General features: G+C 51.2%; 11 protein-coding genes across 11 annotated transcripts; 8 read left to right on the forward strand and 3 right to left on the reverse strand.

Annotated features, from left to right (window-relative positions):
* Nucleotides 1-146: 146 nt before the first annotated feature.
* On the forward strand, nucleotides 147-1,277 carry APUU_50602S (uncharacterized protein; the record flags this gene model as incomplete). Its single annotated transcript, XM_041705617.1, has 2 exons — nucleotides 147-297; nucleotides 382-1,277. The coding sequence occupies 2 exons, from the start codon at nucleotides 147-149 to the stop codon at nucleotides 1,275-1,277; spliced, it is 1,047 nt and encodes a 348-aa protein (XP_041558085.1).
* Nucleotides 1,278-1,701: 424 nt separating this feature from the next.
* On the forward strand, nucleotides 1,702-3,155 carry APUU_50603S (cation diffusion facilitator family transporter; the record flags this gene model as incomplete). Its single annotated transcript, XM_041705619.1, has 2 exons — nucleotides 1,702-2,854; nucleotides 2,914-3,155. The coding sequence occupies 2 exons, from the start codon at nucleotides 1,702-1,704 to the stop codon at nucleotides 3,153-3,155; spliced, it is 1,395 nt and encodes a 464-aa protein (XP_041558086.1).
* A 528-nt stretch (nucleotides 3,156-3,683) lies between these two features.
* Nucleotides 3,684-5,945, forward strand: APUU_50604S (E3 ubiquitin-protein ligase; the record flags this gene model as incomplete). The annotated part of the gene is made up of 1 exon (XM_041705620.1): nucleotides 3,684-5,945. One exon carries the CDS (start codon nucleotides 3,684-3,686, stop codon nucleotides 5,943-5,945), a length of 2,262 nt encoding a protein of 753 aa, XP_041558087.1.
* Nucleotides 5,946-6,802: 857 nt separating this feature from the next.
* Nucleotides 6,803-7,165, reverse strand: APUU_50605A (uncharacterized protein; the record flags this gene model as incomplete). The annotated part of the gene is made up of 1 exon (XM_041705621.1): nucleotides 6,803-7,165. One exon carries the CDS (start codon nucleotides 7,163-7,165, stop codon nucleotides 6,803-6,805), a length of 363 nt encoding a protein of 120 aa, XP_041558088.1.
* Nucleotides 7,166-8,365: 1,200 nt separating this feature from the next.
* On the forward strand, nucleotides 8,366-9,688 carry APUU_50606S (lactonase family protein; the record flags this gene model as incomplete). Its single annotated transcript, XM_041705622.1, has 4 exons — nucleotides 8,366-8,581; nucleotides 8,633-8,741; nucleotides 8,805-9,278; nucleotides 9,333-9,688. 4 exons carry the CDS (start codon nucleotides 8,366-8,368, stop codon nucleotides 9,686-9,688), a joined length of 1,155 nt encoding a protein of 384 aa, XP_041558089.1.
* A 341-nt stretch (nucleotides 9,689-10,029) lies between these two features.
* Nucleotides 10,030-10,461, reverse strand: FMP21 (succinate dehydrogenase assembly factor 4; the record flags this gene model as incomplete). Its single annotated transcript, XM_041705623.1, has 1 exon — nucleotides 10,030-10,461. One exon carries the CDS (start codon nucleotides 10,459-10,461, stop codon nucleotides 10,030-10,032), a length of 432 nt encoding a protein of 143 aa, XP_041558090.1.
* Nucleotides 10,462-10,734: 273 nt separating this feature from the next.
* ARG8 (acetylornithine transaminase) lies at nucleotides 10,735-12,265 on the forward strand (the record flags this gene model as incomplete). Its single annotated transcript, XM_041705624.1, has 3 exons — nucleotides 10,735-10,845; nucleotides 10,903-11,136; nucleotides 11,201-12,265. The coding sequence occupies 3 exons, from the start codon at nucleotides 10,735-10,737 to the stop codon at nucleotides 12,263-12,265; spliced, it is 1,410 nt and encodes a 469-aa protein (XP_041558091.1).
* A 1,606-nt stretch (nucleotides 12,266-13,871) lies between these two features.
* On the forward strand, nucleotides 13,872-14,491 carry APUU_50609S (uncharacterized protein; the record flags this gene model as incomplete). The annotated part of the gene is made up of 2 exons (XM_041705625.1): nucleotides 13,872-14,069; nucleotides 14,117-14,491. The coding sequence occupies 2 exons, from the start codon at nucleotides 13,872-13,874 to the stop codon at nucleotides 14,489-14,491; spliced, it is 573 nt and encodes a 190-aa protein (XP_041558092.1).
* A 216-nt stretch (nucleotides 14,492-14,707) lies between these two features.
* On the forward strand, nucleotides 14,708-15,781 carry APUU_50610S (uncharacterized protein; the record flags this gene model as incomplete). The annotated part of the gene is made up of 1 exon (XM_041705626.1): nucleotides 14,708-15,781. One exon carries the CDS (start codon nucleotides 14,708-14,710, stop codon nucleotides 15,779-15,781), a length of 1,074 nt encoding a protein of 357 aa, XP_041558093.1.
* A 247-nt stretch (nucleotides 15,782-16,028) lies between these two features.
* On the reverse strand, nucleotides 16,029-16,337 carry APUU_50611A (glutaredoxin family protein; the record flags this gene model as incomplete). Its single annotated transcript, XM_041705627.1, has 1 exon — nucleotides 16,029-16,337. One exon carries the CDS (start codon nucleotides 16,335-16,337, stop codon nucleotides 16,029-16,031), a length of 309 nt encoding a protein of 102 aa, XP_041558094.1.
* A 297-nt stretch (nucleotides 16,338-16,634) lies between these two features.
* On the forward strand, nucleotides 16,635-17,826 carry APUU_50612S (cysteine and histidine-rich domain-containing protein; the record flags this gene model as incomplete). Its single annotated transcript, XM_041705628.1, has 3 exons — nucleotides 16,635-16,740; nucleotides 16,895-17,429; nucleotides 17,514-17,826. 3 exons carry the CDS (start codon nucleotides 16,635-16,637, stop codon nucleotides 17,824-17,826), a joined length of 954 nt encoding a protein of 317 aa, XP_041558095.1.
* Nucleotides 17,827-19,250: the final 1,424 nt, after the last annotated feature.

Genomic DNA, 19,250 nt, shown 5'->3' on the forward strand with positions numbered 1-19,250 from the left:
CTACTTGCGTCCTTCAGCAATGAAGCTGGTCGTCCTCGGAGCTCCCCAAGCAAGCACTAGGACTTTTATCGGCTGCTGAAGCCTGGCTCTGAGGCTCTCGCAGCAGCTGCAAGAGCAGGCTTCTTCTGGAAGCGCGAGCGAGGATCATGCGGTCGGGCCTGCAGAAACCCGGCACAGTCCCGTTTCTCGCCCTGGTTATTTTCTGCCTGCTCACTCTGGTGCCGACACTCGCGAAAGAATGGGGGTTTTACAGCGCACACCTCGCGTACCTGGGGCTTCCCCGCTATGATGGGCGATGTATGTGATTTTATTGATCCTCCTCTCCCCCTTGCGTCTGACTCGTGGTCTTGCTGGACGCTGATTGACTGACGGCATCTGAAGATTCTTCCTCCCGCGTCAAGAATGCTTCTATCGATACCCATACCCGATCGCGAATACTTGTGAGCAGTAACAACTGCAAATCGTGGCTATTCGGGGACTTTTATTCCTCGTGCATTGATCGCAATGCACAGCCACATCACTCCGCCATAAATGTTCCTCCGCGAAGCTCCTTTGAGTTCGGTGCGGAGCTAGGAAACGATCCCATAACGTACTCTGCAACGAAAGAACCATCGAGCATAACGCGAGGCGTAACTGCTTTTAAGGAATTTATGTTCCAACGCTGGGATGATCAACAAATGACGCAGCCTCTTCCGCCTTGGCAAGAGTCCGTTGAGGAGATATCTACTGCATCTACGCATCCTACGCGGACTCTCACCAACCTTTCTATATCACCGGCGTCATCTAGTGGCCAGCAGCGCCAACCAACGCCGGCCAACGAGCTCGATGTATCATCACCAGCGGAGTACTCCACTGAAGGTTCTTTGTTATTTCGATTACCTTTGTTTATTCATGAAACATGGCAGCAGGTCTGTCATGCTGGAGGTCACTACTTTGAGAGTTTGACGACTCGTTATCCCTCGCCCAACTATAACCAACCTCTAATACCCAACAACCCCGCACCCGCACCTTCTAAGGACGAACAGGAATATTTAGAGCACCTACATCCCGAAGAACAAGCCCAACCGGAGCGCACTTCAGGAGAAGAATTGCTGCTGAACAATGGCAGCTCATCACAGCCAGATATATCCCGGGGCCTAAAAGACTCACAACCAACACCTACATTAATGACTGCTGGCCAGTCCAAGTATATCGGGTTTAGACGAGATTCAGAGCACATGCGCGGCAGTTCAATGGCTATAGTGATAGGTCTAGTGGCCGGGATTATGTGGTTTTAGTGTCGATGCAGAGTTTCGCAACTTATATATGACGAATAGCGGTATATGCGATTGCAGGGTTGGCCACTACACTTGATAGATCGGTTGGTTGGTGCTTACATAGTGGCTTGAAGAGAAAGCCTCTCTTAATGTTTTACGACGTGTGGATTGACGTATATAATACAATACCAATATTCTCTATATCTCGCCCTGATTGAGTAGATCTTCACAATTTCTGCCAAGTGACCCTAGTGAATCTCATGGATTCATGGTTATGCGATGGCGCCCAGATCTGATAAGATCGCCCCACGTGATGCAACCCTTGGCCGAGAGTTATCGGTGAACCTCAAGCTGATCACTTTCTTTCTTCTTCAAAACCACACATTCAGTTGAATCACCAATTTCTCGCCGGCTCAAAATATAGGCAATTTTGCCTGCCATCACCATGGAGGACAGCCACTTCCGACACAGCGCCTCGCATCATCCCCATCCCTTCCAGACTAGCTCCTACGGCCACGCCCGCGACCACTCGCTCACTGAGGGTACTACCACCGCGCTAGAGGACCAAGCTTCTCAACACAACAGTGCTTTCGACGAAGAGGGTCAACCACCCCGATACACAGAAGAAAACGATCCGTTCCAGCTAGCGTCGAAGCTCAAATCAGATGAGGAAATCCAGGCACTGCATCCGCTAGCCAACACATCACGGAAACGCCATGGACATGGACAGGGACACGGACACGGTCATAATTCAACGACAAGCCCACCGCAGGCAGTGCGCTCGTCATCGGCCCTTTCGACAGTACCGACGTTGAAGACGTTGAAGAATGCCTCTGCGCGCAGAGAGCTGCAGGGCTTCTACCAGACGCAGAACGAGAATATCGAGCGGATGCTGAAGCCCGTTGAGGACCACAGACGGGACGCACGAGAGCTGAACACCAATAACCAGATGAAATATAAGATCGCGATCTACGGGAGTTTCGTGGCGAATATTTTGCTCTCGATTTTACAGCTATACGGAGCTATTGCGTCCGCGTCGCTATCGCTGTTCACGACGATGGCGGATTCAGTGTTTGATCCGTTGTCCAATCTGACGTTGTTGCTGTGCAATAAGACCGTGAACCGGGTTGACCCGCGCAAGTTTCCTGCTGGGAAGGCGCGGATTGAGACGGCGGGGAATATTACGTTTTGCTTTTTGATGACGGCTGTTTCGATACTGCTGATTGCGTTCTCGATCAGGGATTTGGCTGGCGGGTCGGATAGTGAGACGGGGGATTTCCATCTCCCGTCTGTTATTGCGGTTGCTGTGGCGTTTTGTACCAAGTTTGCGCTCTTCGTTTATTGCTTTGCGCTGAGGAATCAGGTTTCTCAGATTCGGATTCTTTGGGAGGATCATCGCAATGATCTGCTTATTAATGGCTTTGGTATACTTACTTCTGTTGGTGGGAGTAAGCTGAGGTGGTGGATTGATCCGATGGGTGCTATTATTCTTTCCGTCCTTATCAGCTGTCTCTGGCTTCACACAGCCTATCATGAGTTCCAGCTGCTCATTGGTGTTACTGCTGATACGAAGATGCAGCAGTTAATTACTTATATCTGTATGTCTAACCCACCATTTCTATTTATATACGAATTGCGATGCTAACATAGTTCAAAGCTATGACCCATTCCCCTCTCATCACGGCCATCGACACTGTCCGCGCTTACACCTCTGGTCCGCGTCTCGTTGTCGAGGTCGACATTGTCATGGACCCGTCTGACTCCCTGCGCGCTACGCATGACGTTGCTGAAGAGCTGCAGACGAAACTCGAGTCTCTGCCTGATGTTGAGCGTGCCTATGTCCATGTTGATTATGAGACCACGCATAAGCCGGAGCATTTCTTGAAGAAAGAACTCTAAAGTGGTTCTTGAATACATGAAACTTTGGTCGGATCACGCAACCTTGAATCATGACCCGGGAGGTTGATCATGAGAAGTACACTTAATTCTAATATCCATTAGTAGACTTATCGAACTAATATTGTTCCTGAATGTTGTCTATCGGGATTTGATGAAGATAGATAGCGGATGCCCTGAGGTGATGTTAATGACCAAGTGAAGACTCAAACCAAAGAGATGAGAAAGTACATATGAATGCATAACTTACAAACCCATTTTCAGCATAACAGTTGCCTGCAACGTGACTGTGAATACATTGTAGATTGCAGTCTCGCCCAGATCAGGTGACGCGGCTGCCTGGGCCCTGCCCAAAAGAACAACTCTGTAAGCTGACAGACAACCTTCACAAATCCCAGTCACACGCCACTCGGGCTCGCTCTTTTCCTTCGCTGTCCCTCTCTTCTGCTAATTTGACACCTTAAATTTACACATCGCCCGACGATATGTAGCAGCCCTGTCTCTACCCCACCTCCACTCCAATGCAACACAATGGTGCTCTCGCTATCTGTGTCTAGCTTCTCCCGATCCCGATCAGCAACTACCTCCCCGCATCGACAGAGAAATGGCAGCAACAACACCACCAGCTACTCTACAACCCTGAGCGAAGCTCTACGTAATAACCCGTTCGCCGGCGGCGGGAGTTCACAATCACAATCGCAACCTCAATCTCAGTCTCAATCTCGCTCGCGAACACCCCTCCCCACACTCCTCGAAGAGCAGAAACAAGAGCAGGAGGAACTCAATAACTCCCTGGAAGCCCTCGTTCGAATATTTCCCGATGTCAAAATTGAAGTCTTCCGCGAACTGCTGGTCCGGTTTGACGGGAAGAGTCGACTGCATGTCTGCGTTGATCAGCTCATTCGGCACAAGGATAAATGGGTAGCAGGGCGATGGAACGTTCCGTCAACTGGGCCCACAGGGGGAGAGGGTGCCGCGGCGGTGCAGGGCGTGATTCCCCATGAAGCTGAGTCTTTGGTTCCCCGCGACGAGCAGTTCCGGACGGAGGAGTACAAGGCCGCTGTGAAAGGGATCCTGGCGAAGGAGTTCACTGGGTTGAGTCGGAGTACCGTGGATGCTGTGCTTGCGGAAGTTAATTTCTGTTATCCCCGGGCGAGACCGGTTTTGCAGGATCTGTCGAAGAAGACGTGGCGGGCTACGTTCAATAGTATTCTTCCGTCGTTTAGACGCAAGAAGGATAAGGATGATAGTCATCCGCTGATGCTGTGGCAGCGTCTGCCGGATGGGGAGTCTGTGCCCCGGTTAAGGGAGACTGGGTGTGAGGCTTTGGATAATGAACTGCATGAGGCGCTGCTGGCGCCAATACTTCGAGCACGACGGGAGGAGCGGGAACGGGTCGATTTGGAATTGGCTGAGGATTTGAATGAGAAGGAGGCCGAGGCGGCTAGTGCGTTGTATGAGTGCGAGTGCTGTTTTACGGACGTTACGTTTGAGCAGATCTCGACTTGCTCTGATAGCATGCATTTCATTTGCTTCAACTGTATCCGACATACTGTTCACCAAGCACTCTTCGGGCAGGGCTGGGCCACGTCCGTTGACGTTGAGAGGTCGACATTAAAGTGTCTAGCACCATCTACGAATGAGCCGTGTACCGGGATTCTCAGCGCCGATCTCGTCAAACGTGCGATCCTTCTCGAGAAAGCGGGTGCTGAGACTTACGCCAAATTTGAATCTCGACTTGCGTCCGACGCGCTTCTCCGCTCTCAGTTCAAGCTGATACGGTGCCCGTTTTGTTCCTACGCAGAGGTTGACCCTGTCTACCATCCACCCACAACCGGTGTTAACTGGCGGTTCCGCCAGAACGGACTTATTTCTACCTTTGTCATGACGATTCTCTTCTTGGATACGATACTTTTTCTACTTCTGATTGCCGCGGCTCTCTATTTACTGAAACCTACAGCTATTCCTACCATTTTTAATAACGCGCTATTCAATCTTCGCCTTAAACTCCGGATGAAGAAATTCACTTGCGCCAATATGAACTGCCGGCGGACCAGCTGCATTACATGCCAGAAACCATGGCGCGATCCGCACGTCTGCCATGAACCTTTACTCCTTGATCTCCGGGCCACCGTCGAGGCAGCTCGCACCGCCGCAGTGAAACGCACATGTCCACGATGCGGCCTCTCGTTCGTCAAATCCTCGGGTTGCAACAAACTCACCTGCACTTGCGGATACTCCATGTGCTATCTCTGCCGTAAGGCTTTGGGGCCACCACTAACCCCCCCGGGAAATAGACGGCGGCTCCGATACCAGGAAAACCTCAACCCATTCGGCAATGGGCCCGCACTGGAACAAGACGACGACGACGACGACGAAGAAGAAGAGCATGAAGGCTACAGGCATTTCTGCGAACATTTCCGCGTCAATCCTGGCGCGCGCTGCACAGCATGCAACAAATGCGAGCTCTACCAAGATGAAGACGAAGAAGCCGTTGCGCGGCGCGCAGGCGAGAAGGCCGAGTGCGAGTGGCGCATTAGACACCAGATGGCTGGTGGTACTGACGGGGGTGCTGGTGCTGGTGCACGTATCCCTGCTGTCAATGTCAACCGCGACCTTTCCATGCGAACGGGAAGAGTCGACAGGAGATATTCGACGATGATCATGGGCCCTCGCGGGAAGAGTTTCTGGTATTGGGTTGATGAGATGTGGCGAACTGGTCGGTGGAAGACTGAGGGGCAGGCGCTTGTAGACTGGATTGTAGAGAGGGTTATTTTTATTCAGGAGCTCTGATTGACCTGACCAGTCCTTCCTAGAGTCAGAAGTTTGGTCGACCTCCGTTTTTTGGTTTCATTTTAAATTGGGGTAAGCGCGGTGAATCTGGAACTGGGATGGGAATCAAAGCAAATTGGCGTCTTGGGTTTTTGGGCCTTGGGTTATATACGATGCTATGAAGACATGAAAACAGACATTCTTTAATTAATAACATGAACCATTTTTGCAATAGACTATAACTCTGGTGAATGCCCTGACATCGATTCCTACTATCGAATTTCAATATCAAACCCAATTGTATACGCATGGCAAGCCTCCAATACTCCATCTTCCCACGGATTGCGCAGACTCAGTAACCTGCTCCGGTAGTTAGCCACTTCAACACGCAGATCTCAAAAAAAAAGGGAGGGAAGGTAGATCGGGGAGACGTATAAGAAAAAAAGGAGGGCCGTCTCCCCGAAAGGAAACGGCCGTTCACGAACGAACACCAACAGAACACCATCCAATTCCCCAAGCCCAAGAAACCCACGATAACGTCAGACCATGAATATTCCGGCCCTAGATAGAATCTTCTAACAAGCAGCAGACAAGCCTGGACTTTGAGCCTCACACGAGAGAGGTCCCGCCGCGAGTTCATTGATAGAATCCTGGGTTACGGGTGATCATGAGGCGGGGGTCATCGGTGAGATCGGAGTGAGGGTATTGGAGGGTCTATAGACGGTAGAGGGTTGTGAACATGCTTGCAGCATTGGTGTCCATCTCGCAATCTTTTGTGAAGAGAATTCCACGTGTTCGTTTCAGAGGGTGATGGCTGGGAGTACTTGTCGAGACTCTTCTATGTCGATGGGCCCAGTTTCCTTCTCGGGTCGTGAACGTTACCCAGTGGTGTATCCTCCTGTGTGTGACAGAGTACCTCCAGGGACAAGTTTTTGATTTCCTCTCCGCATTGTAAAAGTTGGAGGGCAGTTGAAACGGACAAAGAACATCCCCAAAAACCGCTTCTTGAGAGAAGGTGTCGGAGCCCATCGATCAACTTGCAATCTACATTGCAAAGAGATGGTTAATGCAGTGGATCGGACTTCAAATGAATGAAGCAAATCGGTGGCTGCTGCCTTGATTTGCAGTTCGCTAGCCTTGGAGAGAGTAGAATGGGCGAAACTGGGTTGGTGAAAATATCGATACCGGAACGTGACAACAGGCCGAAGGGTTTGGAGGTGTTTTATGACCATCCAAGTCATACTTGCGGTGGAACAATAAAAGGAAAACCTTGCTACAATCGAATCTGTTCGTCAGAGGCCTGAACCAGTTGATTCGATTGATTCCGACAAGTGGATTTTCCCTATTGACAGCCCCGACTATATGACCGTATGTAGGCAAGTCCGAAAGACTACTGTTGTGTTCAGAAAGATCGACAGGCAACATGCAATGATTCGCACTTGGGTCCACATTGATGAAAGCCAGCGAAATACATCCAAGGATGCTCGATGCAGCTCACACGGTTGATTCCCAGTTTCTTGGTCTCCGGCATAGACGAACCCGTCCCTGTTGATCCGCATGGAAGACCCAGCATTGGATGACCGACGCGTGTCCTGATTTGGACTTGAAAACGCATGGTATTCCGTCTTTTAGTGCCTTTCGGCTCTGGAGAGCTGTCTTTTGTCAAAGCTAATTGACTCCTGAGCAGCCCCCATGCTTCACTGCGAAACACTTCAACCGACAAGAGTGACTTAGGGTTAGATTCCCAATTTCCATTAAACAGCAGTCGCTCTACTCGAGCTATTCAGCGTGTCTAATTGAAATTAGGGAGTTGAAGGAGGTACATCTGTAAGGGTGCCTTTGCAGGCAAGAGGTGAAACCAGACTGGGGAGATTCGGACATGGAAAGATTGGGTTCGACGCAGAAGAGGGGTGAATGGGACAAGTATCCTTTGTAGCCGTAGCCGTAAGCGGTAACAAACGGAGTTTCCTCAGAAAATTGGTTGAGCGGGAGCAATGCTGGAGCTGTAGAGGAGAGAGTGTAGCCAAAACACGGATGGCTGATATGCGTAGGCCGACGCGACACGAAGTCACATGACCTACTAAGGCTGGGGTTTGCCGGTATTCACCGCCCTCTATATTCAGGGCCGAGGCCTTCAACCACTGATTCCGAAGGCCAACCGCCAATCCTGCGTGCCACAGACGCTTCATACGATGGATAGTCTAGAAGCCCAATTCATTGTATACGCGCCAATTAGCTTCTGTGATTTGCTTATGACATAGAATTGGGAATCGCTATCGTCAATGGTGTCCCACAGCGCGGCAATGTCTTCATCCGCTGTTCGCGGGGCCCTGGGGATTACTGCCTCAGGCAACATCAGCCCGCTGCCGTGATTGATTGCCGTCCTTAACCACTCTCCGCTCGCGACATCCTCCCCTCCTTCTTCTATATTGCTTCTGGTTATGTGGCGTGTGAGGACTATTACCTCTGTTAGATCTTTACGTCAATTGCGATCTGTCGGTCAATCAGTCAGAATGAAGCATCATTTGATGGTGGGCACCTGGACCCGTCCAGGTCGCATCTATACAGTCGCATTCGATGATGAGGCTCTGACCCTAGAGTTGGTCAAGAAGACCGACATTCCTGAAGCCGAGCCAATCTCGTGGATGGCATTCTCTGTATGTTCATGGATACCTTGCCTCTCAATTGGCTCAGTCTAACCGAAGCAGCACGACAAAAAAGCGATCTATGGCTCTGCTATGAAGAAGTGGAATAGTTTCGCCGTGAACAGCCCTACCGATATTGTTCACCAGGTATCGCATCCCGTGGCCGGACACCGTACGTATTCCTTCTGTATAGCATTGGCTGTCCTTGGGTCTCACTGACATTGGTCGTTCGCAGCCTTGGCCGCCAACGAGGACACAAACACCCGCGCAATTTTTGTACTTGCAGCCCACAAGCCCCCATATAACGTCTACGGAAACCCTTTCTATAAGTACGCTGGCTTCGGAAATGTGTTCTCAGTAGAGTCGGATGGCCGTCTCGCCAAGAACGTGCAGAACTATGAGTACGAGCCCAACACCGGCATCCACGGCATGGTGTTCGATCCTACCGAGACCTACCTATACTCAGCCGATCTACAAGCCAACAAGATCTGGACACATATTAAGGATGCTACAACCGGCGAACTAACTTTGGTTGATTGCCTCGAGGCCCCTGATCCAGGTGACCACCCCCGCTGGGTCGAGATTCACCCCAGCGGAAAGTACCTCTATGCTCTTATGGAGGCTGGCAATCGTTTGGCTGTATATGTCATCGATGAGAGGACGCACAAACCTGTCTTCACCCACATAACCTACCCCTTGCTTCCTCCTGGTACGTCCCATCAACGAAGTTGCTTTAATCAACCCTGCCCTAACTTTAACGTAGGCCTTCCCCCGCGTAACAAGTACCGCGGCGACGTCACTTTCACCACCCGCAGCGGCGAATATCTTTTTGCAACCACCCGCAGTAACCACTTCGATGTTACCGGCTACATTACTGCTTTCAAGCTGGGCCCAAGCGGCAACATTGAGCGTCAGCTATTCATTCACCCCACTTCCACTAGCGGCGGTCACTCCAACGCCGTGAGCCCTTGCGATTTCAGTGACGAGTGGCTGGCTCTTTGCGATGACCAGCTGGGCTTTGTAGAGATTTATAGATTCCGTGACGAGAACCTGTCCCGCGTAGCACGCGTGGATATCCCGGAACAGGGATTCGGCATGAATGCTATCTGGTACGACTAAGAAACGAATATAAGAAACGAATAAAAGATATTCAAACCTACAATATCCGAACATACAGGGAACTTAGTTTGCGATGTCTAAACTCTAAGCGCAACCAGCCGGATAATGCTTCGACTTTTTGTAATTCAGCACCTGTAGTGATTAACTTCCTGCTGCGGTATTCCAAAAAACATGAACTATGTACTGTGGCCATGCCCACTCGCAGAATATACAGACATAGGTATCGAAATCAATCATGCACAAATCAGTTTATCCAACTGAATCTAAACAAACGCCGATTAATGTACAACATCGCTCATATTTCGTATCACCCTCTCCCCTATCAACAACGAAGTTTCCAACTAGAAGTCCGTAACACGTCCTCCATAACTCCAATCGCCGCCGGCTCCCCATCGCAACGGCTCGTTCTTGGGCCCTCCAACTTCTCCAGTCGTAGGGTTCTTCTCTCCCTCGAACTCGGGCTTGAGTCCTTGTTTCATATCCGGATGAAACTCCTCTCCGTCTTCAGCCTTCGCGGGTTCGGAGTCGGGCGACTGGTTGATCTGCGGCGCCGAACGAGGCGTGCTGAATGCGCCTGTAGATTGTTTCTGAAGTTGTTCAAAGACCTTTTGTTCTTCTTCGGGGAGTCTGGGTGGTGCGGGCCCTTGACGGAATGCGAAGGCTGGTTTGGAGTCGTCGGAGCGGCAGGCGCGGGAGGTTGAGAAAAGGGCGCGCGTGGGGTGTGTCAGGCTCGTGCGAGCTAGCACTCGCCGGGATACGATGGAGATCGTCATGTTGTTTAGTGTTTAGAGATTCAACGAGGGTGAGTCACTTGGCTTGTATGGAGGGAACTGGATGAGTCGAAGAAGGAAGAATGCGGAGTGGCGGCGGAGGTGAAGAGCCGAAGCCGATATCGCTTTAGTATCAGTCCCCATCCAGCTCGATTTTGGATGCGCCATTTCTTCTTGCTCTCTCCCCCACGCATCCCCCTCCTTTCCTCCTTGACCACCTCACACCTCCCAATTGCTCGTGAACTCGTTGTATTCTTTCAGAGCTCGCATTCTGAAATGTCATTTGTTCGTGTGGCGTCGCGGCGACTGCCGCTGGCGAAGAGAGTGGTCTCCGCGGTTGAGTCACCGCTGCAGCGGCGGTATTTGTCTGCGACTTCAGGAGCTCAGGTAAGTCAATTGCTACCGCTTTCTCTTGTCCAATCGCGTATACTAATGCACAGGAAGAATGCTGTGATCACCCCCGATCCTGCTGCCGACTCCGTCTCCGTCGCTTTCGTCAATGAGCGCGCACCGTACCTTGTTCCTACCTACGTTCGACCGAACCCGATTATGGTCAAGGGACAAGGATGCTACTTGTGGGATATGGAGAACAGGCGGTACCTGGATCTTACAGCCGGTATTGCTGTAAACTCTCTCGGTCACTGCGATCCGGAGATCGCAAAGATTATTGCCGAGCAGGTACGCACGCATTCAACAGTAGCTATGCATAAAACACCCTTGATACTCATTGGTTATATGTTAGGCCGAGACCCTTCTTCACGCCTCCAACCTCTACCATAACGCCTGGGTTGGTGCTCTCAGCCAAGACCTCATCACATTAACCCGCGAGTCTGGTGGCATGCGCGATGCCGCTCAAGTCTTCATCTCCAACTCCGGCACCGAGGCAAACGAGGCGGCCATCAAGTTCGCCCGTAAGACCGGACGTGCCCGCGACCCGTCTGGCGCAAAGCACGAGGTCGTATCCTTCCAGAACTCATTCCACGGCCGTACAATGGGCGCCCTCTCCGCTACACCAAACCCGAAATACCAGACTCCCTTCTCGCCGATGCTCCCCGGCTTCAAGTACGGAACATACAACGATATCCCCCAGTTGCAAGAACTCGTCACCGAGAAGACCTGCGGTGTGATCGTCGAACCCATCCAGGGTGAGGGTGGTGTCAACGTTGCTACCCCCGAGTTCCTCAGTGCTCTGCGCAAGCGCTGCGATGAGGTCGGGGCCGTTCTGATCTTTGATGAGATTCAGTGCGGACTTTCTCGAACCGGCAGTTTCTGGGCTCACTCCCACCCCTCTTTCGCGCCTGCATCCGGTGAGGCTGCACACCCCGACATCCTCACCACCGCCAAGGCGCTGGGCAACGGTATCCCCATCGGCGCCACCCTCGTCTCCGGCAAGACCGTGGCCGACAACATCAAGGCCGGCGATCACGGTACCACCTTCGGTGGTAACCCTCTTGCCTGCCGCGTTGCACACCACATTATTCACCGCCTTGCCTCTCCAGAACTGCAAAAGTCCGTCCAGGAGAAGTCCGAGCTGCTAGTCTCTGGCTTCAAGGACCTGCAGAAGAAGTACCCTAACCTCGTCTCTGAGGTTCGCGGACGTGGTCTTATTCTCGGCCTCCAGCTCTCTGGGGCCTTCGCCCCCAAGGCATCAGAAATTGTCACCGCCGCGCGTGAACGGGGCATGCTAATTATCACCGCTGGTGACGGGTGTCTCCGGTTCGTCCCTCCTTTGACCATCACCGCGGAGCAGCTGAAGACCGGCCTGAAAACCTTAGAGCAGGCCTTTGAAGCGGTTTCGAAGGCTTAGTTAGATTCAAGATTTCATCGTTCCGCAACGGGTATATGATTGTTTTCTTTCGTTGATTTGACGCTTTTGGATGCGAGTCCATATACCAATGTGTTAGCCACTTTTGTTCTCCGTCGATTTATTAGCTAGAAGGCAGATATAGAGAAAAGTGTCTTTATTTTCACTGCACATCCACAAATTCTGACTCACTCGCCTGCTTGGACGCCGCAGCCAAAATCACCAATAAAATATAATAACCCCCCTCATCACCAGCTAGTATAAGTATCGGCATCGAAAATACCCTTTAAGTCAGATCATGCAGACTCGGCGATTCACAACCGATCTAAATACCGTCCGTCCTTAGTATCTCCCGCGACCACGTGAAGCTTCCTAACCCTAATTCAAGTTGCTAGCGTAGGACGCTGCTCACTACGTACAAATATAGAAGAAGCTTCGCCAACTTGTATTTTATCAGTCTGGCTTCGTCCTACAATACTCAGGTGAAAAACACGCAAATGGACAGGAAGGAGATGTGCAGTTCAAATGTAGATATGACAGGAATTGCAGATACCCCGAGCATTGAGCAATACCACACCCAAATCACCCCGAGTGGATTCTGAGCCATCTTGGCTGTCTCATGAAGCTCTGTACAGGATCTCTTGACTTCCGTGTTGGCTCTGTTATGATTTCTCAGGCCTCCAGTACCATAGGAATTGGGTACCAGGAACTCAAGAACGGTGGTGAGCTTTATTACATGTGTCCAATTTCCACCACCTCGCTCAAGTGTTGGTTGTTTTGAAAGATCTTTAGACACCATTCTTTTGGTGGGCATGTGAAAGCACCCGCCGTACACTTTCTGAGTTCCACCTCGTTCTCGTCCCACTTTTGCAAGGCCTTCCCAAATGCTGATGGCAATCTCTTCCTTTGCCATAGTTTGAGCTTGTTGGTAGAGCTAGAGTTGTTGTGATTCTATAGGGGATTTAGAAGGACAAAATACTGTATATCTTACAGCGATAAGAATAAAGTAAACAAAGTCTGAAAGAAGATCTTTCTATTATTGTTCGAATAGATATGGACCATGTAGTAAATATCAAGGCCTGCGATGAAAATTATGATTCATATTTCTACATATTTATTTAACTATGTTGTTAGATGCTGTCTTTCTGCCACAGGCTGCGATTGAGGCCGGAGTCATGATATATCTCAGTCCACCCAGCTAACTGGTGTAATAGAGTATAGTCGAAGGTTGAGAGCTATCTCGCCTAAAATCAGCTAGCACATAGATGATTGAGGTTTTATCTAAACCATAATCAAATGCAGCTGCAGCTGCAGCTGGGTGCGACCTGTTCCCTGTGGAACGCGAGCTTTCCTTCGCTCTGCATGAACTCGCATGTTGCCCACAAACCGCCATCCAGTGTCCTATAAAAACCAGCCAGAACGCCACAGTCACCAATAATAGTAATACACGTCATTCCCGCCAGATATCTGAATATGTGCAACAAGAGAGCATGGACACTACGGCGAGGGCGATAGGCAAGGTTATATATAATCTTGCGACGTCCTCCATTGTTGTCTTTTGCCATACAACCTGGACCAGGCGATATTACTTACAACGCGGGAGGTAAAGATGGGACTTGCTTTACTGGCACTCAGCGCCACTATCGCTATTACACCGATAGTGGCTGCTCTTGATAGCGGGCCTGGCTCGGTTTTGTCGGTCAGCCAATCGGACTGGGAGGCATTCAACGCGAGTGTTTCTGGGCGATTGCATAATGGGGCACCACTGCTTGCACCTTGTTACAAGATCTTCAACAGGAAGGAGCAGGTATGACATGAATTTGCCGCTAGTTTTGGCGGTTCTGACAAATATAGGCCGCAGACACTCAGCAGTGCACTGCCCTACAACAAAGCCGAGACGATGCCGTATTCGTATCCGGCCAGTTCGGCGGCTACCAGCAGTTGAACTGGGCAGGATGCCAGGCGACTGGAGACAACTGTGCGATGAAGATTACGGTGCCAGATTCGACCCTGGCCACGGGACCTTGTTTGCAGGGAAGCGTCTCGAGGAGGTATGTCGATGCGCGAGGAGTGGACGATGTGCAGAAGACGCTGCGTTTTGCGAGCGACAACGGGCTTCGATTGGTTGTGAAGAATACTGGGCATGATTACTTGGGTAGGAGTTCAGCTCCTGATTCATTTGGGCTTTGGTATTTTGGCTCCTGTATGCATTATTGTTGTTGTTGTTGACATTTCAGGACACATAATATCCAACCTCCCATTGAACTCACCGAGGACTTCATCCCCAATGAATGCTCGCAATCGGTCGGTGACGTGATAACCTTCGGTGCAGGACAGCAGTTTAACGGAGTGTACGAGTTTGCAAATGCCCACGGGTATCGGGTAGTGGGTGGTACCTCTCCCAGTGTCGGTATCGCCGGCTGGATAGCTGGTGGTGGACATAGCATGTTGTCGAATGAACTGGGATTAGGCGTCGACAACGTCCAGCAGATCAAGGCTGTTCTCCCGGACGGGAGGTACATCACTGCGAACCGGTGCCAGAACCAGGACATCTTCTTCGCTCTTCGGGGCGGCGGCGGCGGGACCTTTGGAGTGGTGACCGAGATGAGTTACTCTGTTCACCCCAAGAAGCCTATGCAGTTTGCCCGAATCTCGATTGCTGGGATCAATGAAGATGTCATCTCCGAGTTTTTCTCAGCTCTCATTGCCAATGCCGACAAATGGGCGTCTGAAGGCTGGGGGGGATACATTCTGCCTGCTGGGGTGGGCGAAGCGTCGACGATTTCTCTGGGCACTACGATGCTGGATATTTCTGAGGCTCGGGCTTCCATGCAGCCTCTAATCGATCTTGCCAACAGACCTGCCGGTTCGGGCACGTTAGGAAACGCGAGTGTCAACTCGGCGGATTACTATAACATCCTTCAAGCCATCATTGCTCGTGAAGAGAACTTGATTTTCCCCAGCTCAGCCTGGGCCCTCTCCTCTCGTCTCATTCCAGACGAATCCTTCAAAGGCGATAACCAGCAGCGACTCTCATCGACTCTGCATAACATAATAAATACAGCGCGGGGGCAAGATGTGCCGGCATCCTCCACGTTGCTAATCTACGCCGTGACGCCCAGCCTCTACTCTCGTACAATGCCAAAAACAGATCTTCCTGGAGGCCCCGGAGCGTCGTCTGTATCACCAGTCTGGCGAAATGGGCTCTGGCATGTCATACTTACCCGGCAGTTTGATGGCACAACAACCGATCCAAGCACGGTTCAGGAGATTTGGCAGACAACGCACGAGATAATGAATCCGTTGCGAGAACTTACACCCGGTGGCGGCGCGTATCAAAACGAGGCAGATCCATTTGAGCCTGACCCCATTGGTTCGTTCTGGGGGGAGGAAAACTATGCTAGGTTGCTCCGAATCAAAAGAGAAGTCGACTCGACGAATCTGCTCACTGTTCATAACGGGGTTGGGTGGGACGAGACGGATGGAAGATACAGCTGCTATCCTGACATTAAGGTGTGATTCTATCGTTGTCGAGCGGCTGCGATTGGCATCGCAGATCTTATGATAAATTGAGAGACATAGCTGACGGTCTTCCGGCTTAGATTACCACCACTGCCGCTGCAATTCCCACGGTGGCCAAAGCTCAGACGCCCAAAGACGAGCTCTGAGCGGTAAGGAAACTGAGACTTGGCGCTAGCTCGGCTAGTTCAACATTTGAGAGATGCTGGAGCCTGATAGACATGGTCGATGTGGATGAGTTGGCAATTTAGTCGGTTTTCTCCGCATTGTCAACAAGCGTTTCGACCTCCTGTTCTGTCCAGCGATGGAACAGCTTCTTCGGGTCGGAAAGCGACCCAGTAATAGCAGACTGTACATGCAAAACCGGGACATCAAAATCGTAAACATCCTTCCACTCCTTATTGCCAGGAACCATAATGTCAACCTCGGAGTAGTCGAATGGCCGCCGCTTATGCAGCTGGGTGACGGTGTGTTTGGCGGTGTCGCAGAGCCCACAGCCGGCACGCGTGAAAAGCGTGACTCGGGCGGCCTGGAGGAGGCGCGAGGTGGGAAACATGGTATATAGAATCGAGTGAAATGGATTGAATTGGCCAATTCGATTGATACCGTGGTCTAATTTGATGGGCTGGTCTAATCGGAGCTGGAGGGTTCGCCGCCCAAGTTCGAACCCGAGAGGACGGTAATGGAATCTTCGAGCTTCCCCAGACTAAACCGCTTCGGGCTCTGATGAGGAGCTGCTTTGAGAAAAGACTCCCCTCTTCCCCCACCTTCTGATCTCGCTCTTAACCTCTTCAAATCGCTTCGATACCCCCATCTCTCTGCTATCTAGCTGATTTGCTGCGCAACGCCCACGATGGCTACAAAGTGCGTCCACAAAGGCTGCGGGAAAGTGTTCACCGACACCGACGAGCCCTGTGTGTATCACCCCGGCCCACCGGTCTTCCATGAAGGACAGAAAGGTAAGTAGCTATAGAAAGCCCGATCATCCTGGCCTGTCTTGAACTTGATTCGGCGTTCCGGGGGGAGGCGTGTAAAATTCGCAGGTACCCTCTGAGTTAGTGGCAGTGGCATTTCCTGGAACGCATCGCTAATCTTTCCGTTTTGTCGAATTAGGCTGGAACTGCTGTAAACCCCGCGTGCTTACTTTTGAGGAGTTTATGGAAATCCCACCCTGCACGACTGGGAAACATTCTGCCGTTGACGACACTCCTGCCCCGGCCGAGAAGAAGGCCGCTCAGCCCGCTGTTGCTGCTGCTCCAGTTGCGGCACCGAAGCCGATAAAAGATAGCGGGGTGCCTAGGCCTGCTACACATTCGCCTGCTATCCCTCCTCCGTCGAACCCGCCCACGCCGGTTCCTGAAGAGCCTGAATCAGATGACCCCGAGCTTGCGGTCCCGGCGAATGCTACATGCCGCCGGAAAGGCTGCGGTGCGACCTACAACCCAGATGTATCGCGCGAGGAGGAGAAGTGTGTCCACCACCCTGGACAACCTGTTTTCCACGAGGGCAGCAAGGGTTGGTCATGCTGCAAGAGGAGGGTGCTAGAGTTTGACGCGTTCTTGAAGATTGAAGGCTGCACTGAGAAGAAGAAGCATCTTTTTGTCGGAAAGGGCAAGCCAGCTGGTGAGGAGAAGGTCGATACGGTCAGGTGCGTTTTTGTCTTGTCTATCTTATCGGTAGACCTTTGAATTTTTTTTTTTTTTCCTTTCCGGCCAAACTGACAGTCTGCCAGAAACGACTTTTACCAGACGGCAACATCGGTGAACGTCTCACTATACTTGAAGAAAATCGACAAGGACAACGCCAAGGTCGACTTTACACCTGATGCCATTTCCCTTGACCTCCCAACTACGGATAACAAGCGGTACAAGGATAGCTTCGAGCTGTTTGCGCCAATTGACCCGGAAAAGTCCAAGTTCCGCGTGCTGGGCACAAAGCTTGAATTAACCCTGGTCAAGGGCGACGGGACGAGCTGGCCAGTGCTTCGGAAGGACGACCGCTGGTCTGGCGAACGCATCCAGATTGGCAGTGCACCGAGGGCTTGAGATGCCGGATACTCGACTTCGACATCGAGTACCAAAAACCGATCTAGTAGTAGATATGAATTACGTATATCATTCAACTTGTTTTGCCTTGCAGTATGACGAAATAGTATGGTCCACAAGACAGCCAACATAGAACCCAGTCCGGGCCATGGTGTATGGTGTGAAAATCTCAACATGTCGCGAGAAGACTCTTTCACGATCAAGACGCGTTGCCTCTACACAAGCCATCGCGGCAAGCACAGCAGCGTTGAAGATCTACTCTGTAAAAAGCGTACCAGAAAATTTCGCCCGACATGAAACAAAATCTTCAAGCGGCAAACTACGAACCTAACCAACAAAACCGCAAGGTATAAAAAGGCATATTACGCCCCCTCCACAGCCAAAGCGCATGGGCAGTCAGAAGACACACCTAGCCCAGCCATAAATTGTGAGGGAAAAAGAAGGACGCAGATTTTGTTCTCCAGAGCCGGGAACGGAAGGAGATTCACAGGGAAAATTAAAAATAATCCTAAAGAATAACCCTCAGCAAGCCGCCGTAGCGGAGCTCCAGTTTTAACGAATTTACATGATAAGTAAACCGCTACTGATGATGAAGAAAGAAAAGAAAAAGAAGAGGAAGGACGGGCGAAAAGTCGGCCTTTTGTACTGGGCCTGGCCGTTGGCGCTAGTATGCATTGGGCTTGGCTCGGAGGAATTTTCTTCATGCGGTGAGGGAGGGCTTGGACAGGGGGGTTTTGGGTGGTCAAGTGGGCGGTGGCAAAATGAGACAGTTGCCTGCATTGCTGAGGGGAATCACATGTGAATAGCGTGGGCTTGACTGGATATGGTTAGATCGATACTGGTAACTTTGGTACGAGAGGTCCTCCTGAGTCTGACATCTCACCCCAAGCACACGACCAGAGGCAGACTAAGTGGTCATGAACTCGTATTCTCATAGAACAGATATTAAGGAAACCCAGTTCTACCCACGTTTGACACCGCGGGTTGGCCTGTGCCCTGTGACAGCCTGGACCTCAGGGTCAGGGCCATTCAGACAAAGGAGGGGCGTTGCTCCTGCTCCAATCACAGACAGGGAGGCACGAGACCAACAATGTTAATGCCAGAGGCAGAAACTTGACGACATCGTCTCCTCTTCTTTCTTTTGGCTCCTCTCCCCCCTCCCCTTTCAGACTACTGCACCTTTGCTCTACTGTATTTTTCTCCCCCTAAATCTTAGTATCAGTCTTTCCTCTACAAAGAACAACCCCCATTTTATCTTGTCGAGCTCAATTGCCGGCCGATTTAGGCTCGTCGAGAAATTCTGGAAGCCTATTTGCCTCCGGTACCTAGGCCGTACCACAGTTCGGCAACCTTGGGGGAATTTAAGAGTGAGTGAAATCCCCTTCCGCCGCTTCTCTGACGGGTGCTGACTTTGGTTGGAAATT

This window comes from Aspergillus puulaauensis, chromosome 5 (genome assembly GCF_016861865.1).
Source record: "Aspergillus puulaauensis MK2 DNA, chromosome 5, nearly complete sequence".
Taxonomy (NCBI): Eukaryota; Fungi; Ascomycota; class Eurotiomycetes; order Eurotiales; family Aspergillaceae; genus Aspergillus; species Aspergillus puulaauensis.